The sequence below is a fragment of the Drosophila mojavensis genome, unplaced genomic scaffold (assembly GCF_018153725.1).
Source record: "Drosophila mojavensis isolate 15081-1352.22 unplaced genomic scaffold, ASM1815372v1 contig_49, whole genome shotgun sequence".
Classification (NCBI taxonomy): domain Eukaryota; kingdom Metazoa; phylum Arthropoda; class Insecta; order Diptera; family Drosophilidae; genus Drosophila; species Drosophila mojavensis.
The window spans coordinates 3,680,448-3,695,743 of record NW_025318872.1 but is presented as its reverse complement, the minus strand read 5'-3'; the positions used below and the strand labels follow the sequence as shown (position 1 = coordinate 3,695,743).

Genomic DNA, 15,296 nt, shown 5'->3' with positions numbered 1-15,296 from the left:
CATTTTATATTATACTTTTATCTTTTATTTTTTGTGTTGTGTTGGTCTCACATCCCTTTGAGTATGCTCAATCCACATAACAAATCAGTGGTATCCACCTGGACACCCTGTTTTTAATCATTTGCTTCATTTGGGGAGGGAGGAGTTACCAACCCAACAACACACACAAACACATATTCAATAATTCTTTGTACACACATAAGCACACACAAAAACACTCAAACACACACAAACACATATTCAATAATTCTTTTGTACACACATAAGCACACACAAAAACACTCAAACACACACACAATTATAAAATACCTACACATAAGCATTGTACTCTTTGTAAGAAGATACGAAACAAAGAAACCAAAAAAACTTAGAAATAAAGACTCACTTCTGTTTTGGCATTTGAATGAAGAGGACGTTTTATTAATATCTTGACACCTACATATATACACCATCTAGCTCCCGATGGTAATAAGCGAAATACTTAATGCAATCCGTAATATAAACATATTTTCTATATATATTCATAAGTATATATATGCATGTGTGTATACATATGTGATAGCCTCTCAGGTAATTGGTATTTTGGGTGTCTATGTAGGTCACATCACAGATAAATGCATTTGCGACTAATTCTAATTGCATTAATCAGGTTCAATTAATTAAATGTTGTGTCCGAGTGCTGGAGCCCTAGACTCTCTCCAATTGGACGAAGCGCTCGCGCTTATACTGATCCTCGTAGCTCTGCACAAAATTCAAGCGACCTTGATACTGCATATTCATGATGGTTTTCACCAGAGGCGGATGATCGTTGCCCAGCTCCAGCCACAGCTGGCCTCCAGGTCGCAAATGCCGGCAGGCCAGCTCGAAGACCAAACGAGCCACGCGCAGTCCATCCGAGCCGCCATCTAAAGCGTTTAGGTTCTCGTACCTGTGAAAGATTAGGACGAGATTAAATGTATATCAACACAATTCTTTAATGGAGTAAATTCCAAATAAATAAATGTTCAAGGGTATTAAAGCACAGTAAAATAAAATAAATAATAGTAATTAAAAAACTTAACTAGTGAAAATATTAAATAATAAATAATAATAATATGTAAATATATCTATTAAAATATTACAAATGATTATTGAGATATATATTTCTCAGTTATAATTCATGATTCAGTTTTTTTTTTTTTTTTTAATATTAAGTCAGAACTAAAAACTCCCTCATTATTACTCCATCTCTAAGTTCTCTAAGATGTACGTGTGTTTTCTTCTTTAAAATTCAAGTTAGATGCAAAGGTCTTAGGATTATTTCTTCATCTTGTAATTTATCTATCCAAACTTCTTAAATTTTCCAACGGATAGTAAGATTTGTAGAAATAATAAAAGCTAATAAACCATAAATCCGAACATCAAACAATCCTTAAATTGGACAGATAGTTCAAATTAAAATTATATCATAATTTTCTATAAAAAGAACAATTTTTCAACGAATCGAATTTTCAAGAGCTTTTTAAGCTTTATCCCCTTTCAATCAATTTATCCTATAAATTACTGTATCGACTTGATTAGGAATGCTATCCCAACTTACACAACAACTTCGGGATGCAAAAACTGAAACTCCTCGGTTTTCACATAGGGAGGATTGGAGATGATCAGATCGTATTGCTTGTCCTGCAGCTCAGTGGGCAAGTAGTTGTCCGTTTCCATGGTGTGATTGAAGACCTTGAAGCGCTGATGGAGCCCGAGCAGCTTGGCATTCTCCCAGGCCAGCTTTGTTGCGGCCTTGCTGCGCTCAATGGCCGTCGCGTCTACTTGAGGCAAAGCGTGAAGCATGGACAGCGACATGGCTCCAGAGCCGCAACCGACTTCGAGCATATTCACATGCTCGACCTTGCGATAGTTTTCAATAACCAAGCGGATAAACTCCTCCGTTTCTGGGCGTGGTATGAAGACAGTGGGTGCCGTCTTCAGTGTTATGTCCATAAAATCCCATTCGCCGATAATGTGCTGCAGCGGCATGCGAGCGCAACGCGCTTCGAGGAAGCGCTCAAAGTCAGCTAGCTGCTCCGAGTTGAACTTCAGCTGGGCAAAGTCATCCGGCACGGTATTCTAGGTGCGCAAAGGGCTTTCATTCAAACGGTGTTTTTTTTAGGTACACAGTGTATAGCTTACAAATTTTCGCTGCAGCACATGTGAGACAATGCATTTTAGATTAAAGTCAATGTCACTGACGCCCGCCTCCTTTAATTTGTCGCTCCATCCGTCGAGCGCCTCACGAACCTCAATCAAAGGGCCCACAGTTGGCGTTGTTGTTGTTGTCGCCGCTGTTACTTTTGCGCTGCTGCCGCTCAGTTTACTATTGCAGAACGAACGCCTTGCAATTTCCGTCGTTCTCCGCAGCGGCTGCGTTAGATATTTTAACATTATTTAATTTAGCTTTATTACCTAACGTATTGATTAAAAATTTTGTGCCGACTTTGCGGGCCGAATTTTACAAAACAGCTGTTGTTCCATTAATCGCCAGCCGCCACAACTAATAGCTATCAATCGATAGTATAGTAGAGATGAGTAAATATGATCAACTTTGAAAAATATCGCAAATTAATATTTATTTCGTGATTCAAATATGTAAAATAAAAATTTTAAATTAATGAATAGTATGGGGGTGTTTAAAAGAGGAAAAGAGCAAATTTATTACAGCAGTGCAAAAAAAAACTATACGACTAATTACATTTTAACTATATATAACAAAAAATTAAAATTGATATACAACACAAAACAACAAAATATATATATACATACTACATATATGTGTAAATTATAAAATTATTGCACATTATCTAGTTTATTGCACTCAACTGTCTGGATCGTCTACTTTGGGCGCTAAATAGTAGCGTATATAGCCATAATCTTCGATAGGGTATTCCACAAGTAACGGAACATCGGCTGCCATGCCGATCTTCACTTTTTCCGCCAGGGGCGTGGCACGTGTAAACGTGTTCAAATACCGACCGGCAAATGAGAGCGTTACGGGCTCATCCACCTGTAAGGTAACCTCTCCTTTGCTAGTCTCGCTTAGCTTTATGTTCGCAGATCCCATCTCCCCGTTAGCAGAGAACTTAATGCCGTTCTTAGAGCAGGCGATGACCACCGACTCGCTAAACACGGCCAAGTCGCGGCAGATCCGGGCGAACTCTGCGGCTGGCATATGGATAACGCAGCTGTACTCTGTTTCGGGTATGGCTAGGTGCTCCTGGTCCAGATTGAGTAGACGCAGCTCGTAGTCGGCCGTACGCTCCTTGCCCACCGACTCGAAGCTGAGCTCGATTTTGTCCGCCTTGTCCGCAGCCTTGATGGTGACTGCATCATCTCCATTGGCGCACTTCAGCACCTTCGTCAGGGATTTGAGATCCAGCCCAAGGGAAACGTTTCGACTGCATTTATATTTCTCAAAGTAATCACTGCGCAGGCACAGGCAAACCAGCGACACGTGCGAATTGTCCATGGCTTGCAACTGCACGATAATTCTGTAATTCTGTAATTGTTTACCTTTTCAAAGGCAGCGACTCACCTGTATTCCTGTATCGCTGCAGTCCAATGTGCTCTGGTTCAGTATATCCCTGAGCGCATCTACAATCTTCTTTAATGTTAAAGTGCTGGAGAGCCGTGCCTCGAACATGTTTACAGCTTTTCGTGAGGAAATTCAAAGCCCATATAATAGATACAAATAGGAAATGCTTTTTCATGTGGGCTATGAAATGCCCTGTAAAAGTTATAGTAGTTCAATGAATGTTAGCGAAATTTTTATTAAAATAAATAAAAGCCACTTGTGTAACTTATTTCCTTCAGGAAAAAAATAAGTATTTTAGTATATGTATATAATTCATTCTACATAAATATATTATTTATTTGACAACTTATTTGTCAACAGCTTCGAAGGGCGATAGTAAAAGTTATCGACTGCCGCGACTTTCTATGTTTCAAGTATGTGAAGGATCTGATTGAATAAAACTGTTATATACTGAATGAAATGAGAACAATCACTGCTACAAATGAAAACAAGTCTGTAATGATTATTATTATATCCCATATAAAATACGAAATATAAATAATAGACTTAACGTTTTTTCATGTATATCGACTCTATGTTTTGTATATCGACAGCCACTTCAGTCTATGCTTAAATTTTAACGTGATAGACGGAATAATTAAATAAATAATAATCATAAAACAGCTTAAGTAAATGATATTTCCATTTTAAAATTATGCGTACAAATAAAATGTTTCGGTTTTGCAGTTTTGTTAGTTTTTCAACAATTCACCAGTCGATTTTCCTATCGACAGCCGCCACATTGGACAAGCGAAGTTTGCTGCAACAGCTGTTAAAAAAACAACAATCGCAAAAACATATATTGCTGGCAGTTTCCCAATTACAAAATTGATTATAATTGTTTTAAAATGTTAATAAAGTCGTTAAGCGTCCGCTAATGTAGTCTTAAAATTAATAAAGTTTTGCAAATGTCTGTCACAGAATCGAATGATTGGTTGCTTTGGTGTCGCCTGTGCGCCAAGGAGGACCTCCAAGGAAATATAAATGTATTTTTAAAGAGTGAACAAAGGCTGAGTGCAGCTAATGATGCTGTCAGCGACATGGCATTGGCCACTGCTATCGGCAAATACTTCTGGGTCAATGTGAGCGGCTGTTTGCTGGATGCAGATTCCATAAATATATATTAAATAAATATATTTGTAGATGACTCGTGGGGAGGAGCTGCCAGAGACGATCTGCAGAGAGTGCCTGTCGTTGGTCACCTCGCTGGTGAACTTCTCGGATCGCATCACACGCGTGCAGAAGCTCTACTGTATATTGCAGAGCAGGCCAAAGGAAGCCGTCAATATACAGGAGCTGCGCCGACGATTCGGACTACAGGAGGAGGCGGATCAGGAGGTGCGGACGGTAACTGAGGTGCACTACGTGGAGGAAAAGCCCAAGCTAAATGAGCTAGATGAAGTGGCGCTAGAGTTGGAAAACCCGCTCACGCCAAGCGGGCAGAATGTGGACAGCAAGATTGATGAGGTAGAAGTTCCAGCGGCAGCAGAAGCAGTTGACGATGACGATGAGCATGAGGAGGAGGAGGAGGAGCATGGGGTAGAAGACGAAGGAGAAATAGAACCAGACGCAGTTTCAACTGCTGATAATAACGAGCTACCTGATGAACAGCAAAAGGAGGAGGATATTCTGTTGAATCTTTGCGCTGAGGCAGACAGCTTGAACTCATTGGACACCAACCCCTGCCCCACCCAGCCCAAAGAAGTCAAAGCGCGGAGAGGGAAATCCTTTCCATGCAGCGAATGCCCACGGATTTATGCACTTCCCCAGACGCTGCTGCGGCACATGCGGCAGGATCATAGCCAAGCAGGGGCAGAAGCAGCGGGAGCGGAGACGGAAGTGGCAGCAGGAGATCCGCCAGGCGACAAACTTTACTGCGAGCAGTGCCAGAAGGGCTTCCGCTCCCGTTACCAGTTGCAGAGGCACCAGCAACAGCACCTGCCCATGCCCCAGAGGAAGCGTTTTCCCTGCCCCATCTGCAGCAAGCAGTTCACAACGAATGCCTCAGCCCAATCGCATGCGCAGTACGCCCACCAGGAGGAGCAGCGCCCACGTCCGGTGATCTGTGAGCAGTGCGGAATCGCGGTGCATTCGCTGCACGCCCTGAAGGAGCATCTGCTCAGCCACACGGACTACGCGCCCTTCGAGTGCGACGTGTGCAAGAAGTGCTTCAAGAGCATGAGCCGGCTGAAGCACCACAAGGAGACGCACGATCCGCACAAGTACATCTGCCCGGAGTGCGGCATGCAGCTGAACTCCCGGCCCACGCTCAATCGCCATCGGCTGGTCCACTCGGACCAGATGCAGCACAAATGTGACTACTGCGGCAGGGAGTTCAAGCGCGCGAAGGCGCTCAAGAATCATCTCATCCTGCACTCGGGGCTGAAGCCCTACTCCTGCGACTTCTGCGAGCGGACGTTCGCCAACGGCTCCAACTATCGCACGCACAAGAAGAAATCGCATCCCGAGGAGCTGGCTGCGCAGGAGGCGGCGGGCGGAGGCAAAACCTACAATCGAAACATACCCAAACTGGAGGCGCTTAAAGCTTTGTGAGTGCAGCTAAGGAATTGGCTAGGATTCCACTCTACATATATTTCTTCTCTTTAACTGCAGCACCAAGAACAAGGACAATCTGTCGCCGGTGGCCACCAAGCAGAGCGGGAACTTTGCCTTCGGCAAGAAGCCAAAGAAGGCAGCCGCCGCAGTCGGAGAAGCAGCCAATCCCGTAGCAGCTGTGGCAGCGAGCTCCGCCTGCACATCTGTCATACCCGCCATAGAGAGCATTTACAGCCACATCATGAAGCCCGAGCAGCAGCAGCTAATCCTGGCCAGCGATGACAGTGCGAGCATTTTGCCTGTGGAACAGCCGCAATCCAGTCAGATCTTTTCGTATTAGAATGCAGCCCACTCAACACAGAGTCCAGCCATAGACGTCAACTAGCGCAGGCTGCGAATCCCGCCCAAAATTCTACTTCCAATTAGAAGACTATGTGCAATACTGCAAATGTTATCCAAGAAGCTACCGCTAGAAAGAAAACAGTTGAGATCATAGAATGAAACTCTAATTATTCTCTTAACAACAGTAGAATTTAATCTTGACCAGCTAGCAACTAGATTTAAAATTGTTTTGGATTCCAGTTGGGTATTTAGCTATCGCAACTCCACCAACAGCACCAACGCTCCAATTAGAATGAATGTACTGCTATATCCAATTGGGCGCGCTTATTTGAATCTAGCTAACTCTCTGCGCATGTCCACTTCAAAAGGCGGGCGCACAGCCACCCCATCTGTGCATGTGTGTGAGTGTACGTGTATGAGAATATTTTACATATATATTTTAGGGGCATAGCCATTTGGGCAATATCCTTTATAAAGGAATTTAGTTCAGTTGACAGCGTGCGCTTCCTCGTGACTGCAACGGCTGAGAGTTTGCTTAAAATTTATAATAGACTAAAAGCAACGCGAGAATGCAAGTGTAATTAAAGCAAATTAAATGCTGCACTTAATTGCATGACAGAGTTCATTAAAATGCGTTAACTAACGCACAGAATATACTATAAAAAATAAAAATTAAAACGGTTTTTGTGCAGTGAGCGGAAAATAAAAAAAAAATCGATTTCTCGCCAATGAAAACAAAGTGGCTTAAAAAGCTTTAACTTAAAGGCAGGCAACTTTAAAATTCAACAAACAGAACGTAAATAAAATAGAATTACTTACAATTCATAAATGAAGTCATTAAAATACATTTAATTCAATATTTACATACATGAAATCAAAATCAAATCTAATGCATTGTCAAACGAAAAGCCGCACTGTCGACTAAGAAAGAAAGTAGCTGTTGCAGCAAACGAATTTAATGAAAGCCTATCAACTGCATATAAACAAATAAAAAAGTAAATAATAGAACGACTAGATTTATTTAAATAATTTTTTTGGTAGCAGCTGCTTAATGCTGCAGCCCTGGTCCTCGAAGTTAACGTGACCATTTGAGTGTTTTAACAGTGCCATTTCGAGTTGAGTTACTGTTAAATCAACATAAGCGTAAAAACGAAAAAAAAAAAAAAAAAACGCGTCGCGCTGCACGCAAAGCGCAAATTGTGTGAAAAGTGCGAAATATTTAACGCAAATTCCAGTGGGAAAGTTAGTTTCCAATGACTTTAAGTGACAAACGTTAAAACAAACGTGTAGCGTTTGTCTAAACAGCGTTATATAGATCACTGCCTCAACCGTCGAAGTCGGCGTTTTTCACTTGTTTTTACGCACACACACGCGCGTGTATGTGTTTGCGATAGTGAGCGTGTTTGTGTGTGCGTGTGTTTCTGTTTCTGAAAAAAAAAATCGATTCGCTCGTAATTTTCGACTCTAATTGTGAATTTAAACAATTATATTGCTATGCTCAGTCAACGCCGGCGTCAGCGTCAGCAGCGCAGCCTAACATGTGTTGCCTAACTGTTGTTGTTGTTGGCGTTGCTGCTGCCGGGGCTGCGGCTGTTGTTGCTGTTGTCGCCGAACGGGTCCAGCGACTGCGTAGGCGGGCCTGAACACTAGCCAGTTTATATGTTTTAGTAACAACAACAACAATAATAATAATAACAACAACAACACCAATAATAATAACAACAACAACACCAATACCAACAACAATTCAACAGCGCGCGTCAGTCGGAAAGTTGAAGCAACAGCGCATTCTAATTGGACTCTGTCCTATGTTGCACTGTTAATCCCCCTCACCCCACTCGTCCACAGACCGTTAACCACAATAACCAAAAACTGCAGCAGAAGCAGCAGCAACAAGCAAAGTTTTGTGACTTAGCGGTTTTTATATGTATATGTATATGCATGTTTGTGTGTGTGTGTGTGCGAGTGTTTTATGCACAGTTTCAATAGTGAAATAACATTATATTCTGTTTTCTGTTTTGCAAAGTGCTCCAATTGGAAACTGATAAGACATACACTGACCATGCCCATTAAAAGGCGTTAATACTGAAATTTGATAACATTAAACATACTTGGAAGTGGAGTTAATCTATGCCGGTAAGAAAAACAAATTAAAGATAAGATTAGCATTAAGATTTACCTGCAGCTTATTGAAGTAAATTCGACCATTACAGTTTTAGAGTCATGCAAGCATTTTAAACAATTTGAGAAGAGTGACTGTTTGAGGCGCACTGACTTTTAAAGTTTTACAGTCACTCTTCTATTACAGGTCTCTTTAGATCACGTTTGTGGGCAGCTGGATAATATAGTTTGAGAGTCACTGAGTAAAAGTTTGAAAGTGACTCAACACACACTACTGCAGCTATTTGGCTATTGCAGGGTATCACGCATTCGTCGTTCTCTCTTTTGTTGTTTATCTTCTGTTAGCCGCGAACCGCATTATCCTTTTGGCTTGACCCAAATTGCGATGCCTTTTGGAACTTTGTTTTTGTTTTTGTTGTTGTCTTCTTTTGTCCAAACTTTATTGCACGTACAGCAACAGCACCTACACGCCCCATACACCGCCCCTTTTTTGTTATCATTTAATGTGCGGCTAGTTAATTGCCCCCACCCACCCCTCCAAGCTCAAGCGCTGCCCCTTCACCCAGCTGGAAAAAAACTCTAGAAAACTAAACTGTCGCCTTCAACTATTTTTTATCAGCTGGCAAAGTTTGTAAGAGCGTTTTGTTAGCGCCCTTTATTTGTTTTCTTTGTTTTTTTTTTTTTTTTTTTTTTTTTTTTTTTAAATTAAAATTTTGCATGCCCTTTCTTTTAGCTGTCTCATTAGTTGGGCGGCTGTCAAAACTAAGAATTTCCTTATTGAAATTGCTTCGTTCCGAGCCTAAGCCGTAATCCTTGCTCCGCTCCCTGCTCCTCTGTGCTCCTTTCCGCCTCTAATCGAAACCGGAATCAATAAGCTCTGTGAGCATTTCTCCTGCTCATTTCCTCCCTTTGCGAAAAATTACTTTTCATTTGCTGTGTGAATGGTGAGGGGTGAGGGGTGAGTGGTAAGGGTTAAGGGGAATAAGGGAACAAGGGCAGAGTGCTCGGGGGGTTGCTCTGTACTTTTCTTTAGTTCGCATTTTTGGCAATTTTTATACTCATTCACGAAAGTGAATTAGTATATTGGTTTTGTGCAATGTCCGTCTTGCTGTCCGTCCGTCTGTCCGTCTGTCCGTCTGTCCGTCCGTCCGTCTGTCCGTCTGTCCGTCTGTCCGTATGAACGCAATCTATTTCGGCGCTATTGAAGCTAGAGACTTGAAATTTGGAACACATACTCGTGTATATCTCCGATTTATAAAGTGTTAAAATTTTCCCGATCCGCCCACTAGGGGCGTGGCAAATCGGAAAATGCATTTTCCGATATACCAGAAATCATGTTTGTTGAAGAGCTAGAAAGCTGAAATTTGGTATGTAGGTCCGCGTTGACCACCCAAGATCACGAGCTATGGCGGATATATCTACGCCCATTGGGGGCGTGGCAAATCGGATAAAACTGTATCTCTTAAAGTTGTAAACCTAGAATGCTGAAATTTTGCACGTCAGCTAATGGTATGATTCTATAAAGTCTAAAGATAAATTATAAGTCTACGCCCATTGGGGGCGTGGCAAATCGGACCTGAAGATATAGTGATTTTTTAAATTGTCCTATATTTTGGACACTATTGATGGCAGAGACCTCAAATTTTGTATATATACTCGGACTGATCACCCAAGACCAAAAAGTTTTGTCGGATATATGTCCGCCCACAGGGGGCGTGGCAAACCGCAAAAGTTTATATCTCCTAAAGTATAATAGCTAGAAGCTTCAAATTTGGATAGTTGAGTTACTGGTAGCCTTCCCTATCGATTCCCCAAAAATAATTTTTACGTCTCTTTAGGGGCGTGGCATATCGAAAAATACCCTGTAATTTTCACATTTCTTGAGGGTAAGCATTCAAACTTTGCAGTTAGGGTACCGTTATCTCTTTCTAAAAACTGACCAAAAATGAGGTGTCTACGCCCAGTTGGGGCGTGGCAAATCGGAAAAACCTGTATATTCTACAGTATTAGAGCGAAACTTAACTACTAAATTGTTGATGGGATGTGAATGAGTATTCCGCAGTCGGTAACGTCCGACTGCAACGTTCTTACTTGTTGAAATTGAGTTTGATTTGGCTCTCACATATGGATGCATTTTGTTGTTCGTCCTGCCGGAATCAAGGAAACACGGATCAAGGGCTGCAATCGGGTTTTCTTGACTAGGGTCAGCTCCTGCATCCTTTGACTGTGGCGTGGCGGGCGTGAGTGGGGGCGGATGCGTCGTCCTCAATGGCTGTTTTAACTCTTGTGGGGGAATGGGACCTATTTAATTTATAAATAAGTATGTCAAGGCAGTTGGGAAATTAAACTGAGCTGTGATAAATCGACGAGGGGTTTCGGCACGGCATCCCATTGATTATGAAAAGGAAATGAAAATCTATGAAAGCATGTTTATGCAATTTGATTTATATCGAGATAAATAGATTCACGCTGTCAAATGCTATTATCGGGAAAGTTGTGTAAAGCATAAAGTATATTTTGTTAGTTAATTATATAAATATATTTAATATTACATTAGGAAACAATGAGATTCATGCTAAAACATTCTATAAGAAAGACTTTGTATTTGAAATGCAGTATTCACTTTTTACTTACAAGCTTATATCTATTTATATTTCATATTTGTTACGAACGTATAATGAAGATGTATGAGAGTATACCTGGTATTGGATATCTATGTAGATAAATAGGTTTGACGTTGTCAAAAGCAATATTCAAAACAAGAGTATTAAGGAACGAGTAGATTTCTTAAAAGTTATTATTTGAAATGTGTTTTATATATAGTGGAAATCATTAATTAATTGATGAATTAATTCATTAATTAATAACATTGGAATTTACCAAGAGTTACCTCTCACGTTTACCGTTTAATGTTGGATGAGCTCATAGGAAAGTTCGAAAATCGAAGAACATTGATCTCTTTAATAATAGATTTCTTCATAAAATTGGTTCGGCTTAATAAGATGGTTTTTAAAACATATTGGGAATTTAATAACTATCAATGTTTACATTTTTAAAACATTGTTAAAATGTTAATGAAACACTTGTTGTCCAACTACTCTGTTATCATGGTATATAAGGAGTGAGACAAATGACGAGAGATACTTCTGTAATTAGAGCTTAGCAAGCACACTTTGGTTCATGAAATTTGTGGCCATATAAATTGTTGATATATTGTTACATTATTATTACTACTAGTCTTGCTAATCTTGTTATTATTATTATCATGACCTGCTTACTTACTCAAAGTTAAGTTTTCACAATGCAAATCTCGTGTTTATTCATAACTCAGCCATCTAATTCATGAATTGGAATTATCCAAGTTATCTAACTAACAACATTCAACTTTATAACACAATTTTCATGCCATCTATCTCTATTTCTCATCACTTAACTCATTATCATAACTCATCAATGCCATCAATTTCTTTAATCCCTCTATTCTAATAACATTTGTATCTGCTGCAAATCTTTTTCTCTTTCTCTCTGAGTACATAACTTAGACAGAAAAGAAGTTATAAATAGATTATGTTTAACATTTTAATCTTATACCTTTGTCATGTACTTGGTTTACTCAATCTTAATTTAAACGCAGATTTAGCGCGATATTTTTTTTTTCTATTTCATTGGCTCTATCTCATTTGTCATTGTTTGCCTTATCGATATCGAAAAGTCTACTTGCTTGTCCATCCAACATCGCCGACTTTTTTTATTTCCATAGTTTGTAGTTTTTGTTCCATGGGAGCTATTGTGTGTTTTCGGAAGGCCTTTGGCAAATCCCACGCGCTCTTAACTTGGTCAACAGAGTTGTCCATTTTGTTATCAAAGTCTTTCAATCGTTTGGCTTAGTTGGCCTTTTACCAGTGCCCACGCTTAAGCCCCTAAATAAGCCACCCGACATACGCATTCGCATTGGCATTCGCATACTTAGGGCACATCATATTGATAAGCCTTGGCCAACTTTTGGCAGGCTTAGACATTCTCTATCTCGCTTCCTCACTCGTTGTCTCTTTCTTAGTTGTTTTGCTTTCAATTCTTGAAGTGCTGTCGAGCCGTTGTTGAAAACAAATGTTAATGCTTGCACTAAAACAGATTAGGGGAATCAAAGAAGCCATTTATTTATGAAATAGCTTTTAGGGTTTGACTGCTAATCCTGCAATTATTTGAACTTAAATTTTTAATTGATATAAAAATACATAGTATAATATATTCATCATTACTTGAATTCAAATATACAATTGATATCATAATAATATATAATATAACAATATATAGGTCATAAAGTTTTTAAATATTTATAGAAAATTTATTGGGGATTATAGATAAATGTAGGGTGTTAAAAATACATACAAAGGCTTATACAGCATTTAAACGAGAATCCTATTTTACTGTTCCATTGACTTTGATTTCCTTGTGAATTTTATATTAAATAATATATAATTACATAGTAACATAGTACCTCTCGATGTATTGAGACACAAAGCCGAAATAGTGCAAAAGTTCTGTTTTGAGCATTTCTATTGCAAATTTTGTTCTTATTATTGAGACACTATGCAATTTTCTTTGAAAATTCTATGAATTTCTCTGTTTTATTATAATTAGTAAATTGAATAGAACTGATATTTCAATAATTATTCGCATATGCACACATACACGCACACACACAGACATACGTACGCACGCATTGGCTGCAGTGCACTATGGGGAATTTTGCCGTTTTTCGGGTATTTAGTCATTTTTGCGAAGTATGAAAATTTATAATTTTTTTATGTTAACATCTTAATAAAACTCCAAACTTTAAGGTACTGTACCCAAAATGTTGAATAACAGTCCACTGTTAAGCCTAACAGCTGTTAAAGTCAGCTGTTATCTTCGAAAAGCATTTGCCTTCAGCTTACAATTTGTGTTAGCCGATTTTCAAATCATCGTTATTCAATGACCAGACATTATTTTTGAGAAATTTAAAAAGGATATGAATTTTTAGGGCTTCTACTATGCGTTGGCTTAAAAACCAATTGATGTTTGAACTTATTTTAATCATTTATTGTATAATTAGCAAATGTTGTCAAATTTCATTTCTTGTAAATAAAATTAAACTTTGCAAAGATATATAAAACAGCCACCAGGGCGCACCAGTGTAATTCCAATTGCATGTTATAGAGTAATCAATTGGGATCTTAGTGCCTTTGTCTCAATGTGCACTTTTGCACAACCGGCGCAAATCAATTTTTAGCAGGTGACTATGAGCTGACCTGTGTGATATTTGGCTCAATGAAAAAGGCAACTCTAACCAAGAAATAGTAATTGTGATTTTGAAACTAAATAAGACTAATATTGATTCAACTTATTAATCATATTAAAAAAGCAAAAGCCGCTTTTTTGCCAATGGATGCCAAATGGAAGAAATGCAGCAGGAACAAAAACTAGCTGACAACTATGAATGACTGCCTATGACAGCAAATGTTTATAAAAATAATTGTTCATTTGAGGCAGATTATGGAAAGTACTGTTCATCCTGTAGGCTTTTTTTGGTAAGGGAAGCGTCTGATTTGCCCAACCAGGTCTATAAATCAGACTAATTTCATCATGCATGAGAGCATGAGAGCAGAATCCATAATTTCGCTGATGGTTTTTAACAATGGATACATCTGATCAGATTATTTCTTCGGCAAATCTTTAGAAAAGAGTTTGAAAGCATAAAGGTCGCTGTCTAATGAAGTTGTACGTATTGTATTATGTAAAGTTGAAGGCACAATTAAATCAGTTGAAGAACCCGAATTTTTTTAGCGGATCAATATTTCTGGCTGATTTGGAACTCGAAACTGAAGAAAACTAATTTCGATTTTATGAAAGTTCGATTGTTTTCAATTAAAATTATTATTTTAAAGTATGAACAAGCAAAATTCTTAAAAAAAAAAAAAAATTTTTAATACAAAATTTTAATAAATTTTTTTTGGGTGGGCGGTGACACGCCCATTTTTCTAAAATATATTTCTGATGGTATACATATTAATAATACAAAAACCGGATCAAAAAATCTGGCTTAGTTTTTAAGTTATTAATTAATACCCGATAATTTGGATTTTTCCCCATAGTGCAGTGTTGGCTTACTATGGGAAATTAATGGCTTAATAAATTCTCTTCTGGGTGGACTCTCTTCATGAAAATTTCAGATTATGAATATAACATAGATATGCATATATTTGCCAAAGCACAAGTCCCTAGTATTTGAAATACGCCTTTTACAAATGTGATGGTTAGGGGGTGAATTAGAGGTGGGGGTTAATTTTGACAAAAACCGAAACTGTATAAAACATAAGTATACATACAAAATTTGGAGACTCTAGCTTTAAAGATATAGGAGATAAAAATTTCGTTTTGGATAATGATTTTAATCGATAACAAAATAACGGGTCAAGTTATCGATATTTAAAACAAAACTCGATATGCACGTGCTATACACGGACCTAGGAAACCAATTTCAAGTCTTTAACTCTTATATCTTCTGAGATCGACGCGTTCAAACATACGGACAGACACACAGACGGACAGGGCAAAATCGACTTAGCTCGTCGCCCTGATCAAGAATATATATGGGGTCTGCCACGCCTCCTTCTGCCTGTTACATACATTTAAC

At 39.0% G+C, this 15,296-nt stretch overlaps 4 protein-coding genes across 10 annotated transcripts in view; 2 read left to right on the top strand and 2 right to left on the bottom strand.

The window, feature by feature from the left end:
• Positions 1 to 494: 494 nt before the first annotated feature.
• On the bottom strand, positions 495 to 2,526 carry LOC6578050 (MTRF1L release factor glutamine methyltransferase). The gene is made up of 3 exons (XM_002003936.4): positions 2,164 to 2,526; positions 1,580 to 2,100; positions 495 to 928 (listed from the first exon to the last, which is right to left on the bottom strand). Exons 1-3 carry the CDS (start codon positions 2,413 to 2,415, stop codon positions 688 to 690), a joined length of 1,014 nt encoding a protein of 337 aa, XP_002003972.1. The 5' UTR covers positions 2,416 to 2,526; the 3' UTR covers positions 495 to 687.
• Positions 2,527 to 2,659: 133 nt separating this feature from the next.
• Positions 2,660 to 3,941, bottom strand: LOC6578049 (proliferating cell nuclear antigen 2). Its single transcript, XM_002003935.4, has 2 exons — positions 3,563 to 3,941; positions 2,660 to 3,505 (listed from the first exon to the last, which is right to left on the bottom strand). The coding sequence occupies exons 1-2, from the start codon at positions 3,668 to 3,670 to the stop codon at positions 2,846 to 2,848; spliced, it is 768 nt and encodes a 255-aa protein (XP_002003971.1). The 5' UTR covers positions 3,671 to 3,941; the 3' UTR covers positions 2,660 to 2,845.
• Positions 3,942 to 4,351: 410 nt separating this feature from the next.
• LOC6578048 (zinc finger protein weckle) lies at positions 4,352 to 6,652 on the top strand. Its single transcript, XM_002003934.4, has 3 exons — positions 4,352 to 4,683; positions 4,745 to 6,150; positions 6,215 to 6,652. The coding sequence occupies exons 1-3, from the start codon at positions 4,510 to 4,512 to the stop codon at positions 6,495 to 6,497; spliced, it is 1,863 nt and encodes a 620-aa protein (XP_002003970.2). The 5' UTR covers positions 4,352 to 4,509; the 3' UTR covers positions 6,498 to 6,652.
• An 816-nt stretch (positions 6,653 to 7,468) lies between these two features.
• LOC6578044 (tyrosine-protein phosphatase Lar) overlaps positions 7,469 to 15,296 on the top strand; it is a 168,536-nt gene continuing 160,708 nt past the window's right edge. For 6 of the 7 annotated variants that reach the window (XM_015165968.3, XM_015165965.3, XM_002003931.4 and 3 more), the window contains exon 1: positions 7,469 to 8,635. The gene's annotated coding sequence lies outside the window, so the exon portion shown is untranslated. The remainder of the gene's footprint in view (positions 8,636 to 15,296) is intronic. The other variant, XM_015165963.3, reaches the window with a different exon arrangement.

Coding starts and splice junctions, on each gene's coding strand:
- LOC6578049 (XM_002003935.4), bottom strand. CDS start 3,670: ATGTTCGAGGCACGGCTCTCCAGCACTTTAACATTAAAGAAGATTGTA. Junction 3,506..3,562: donor GCAGCGATACAGGAATACAG/GTGAGTCGCTGC, acceptor ATTATCGTGCAG/TTGCAAGCCATGGACAATTC.
- LOC6578050 (XM_002003936.4), bottom strand. CDS start 2,415: ATGTTAAAATATCTAACGCAGCCGCTGCGGAGAACGACGGAAATTGCA. Junction 2,101..2,163: donor ATGTGCTGCAGCGAAAATTT/GTAAGCTATACA, acceptor TTGCGCACCTAG/AATACCGTGCCGGATGACTT. Junction 929..1,579: donor TTGCATCCCGAAGTTGTTGT/GTAAGTTGGGAT, acceptor AATCTTTCACAG/GTACGAGAACCTAAACGCTT.
- LOC6578048 (XM_002003934.4), top strand. CDS start 4,510: ATGTCTGTCACAGAATCGAATGATTGGTTGCTTTGGTGTCGCCTGTGC. Junction 4,684..4,744: donor GCAAATACTTCTGGGTCAAT/GTGAGCGGCTGT, acceptor ATATATTTGTAG/ATGACTCGTGGGGAGGAGCT. Junction 6,151..6,214: donor CTGGAGGCGCTTAAAGCTTT/GTGAGTGCAGCT, acceptor CTTTAACTGCAG/CACCAAGAACAAGGACAATC.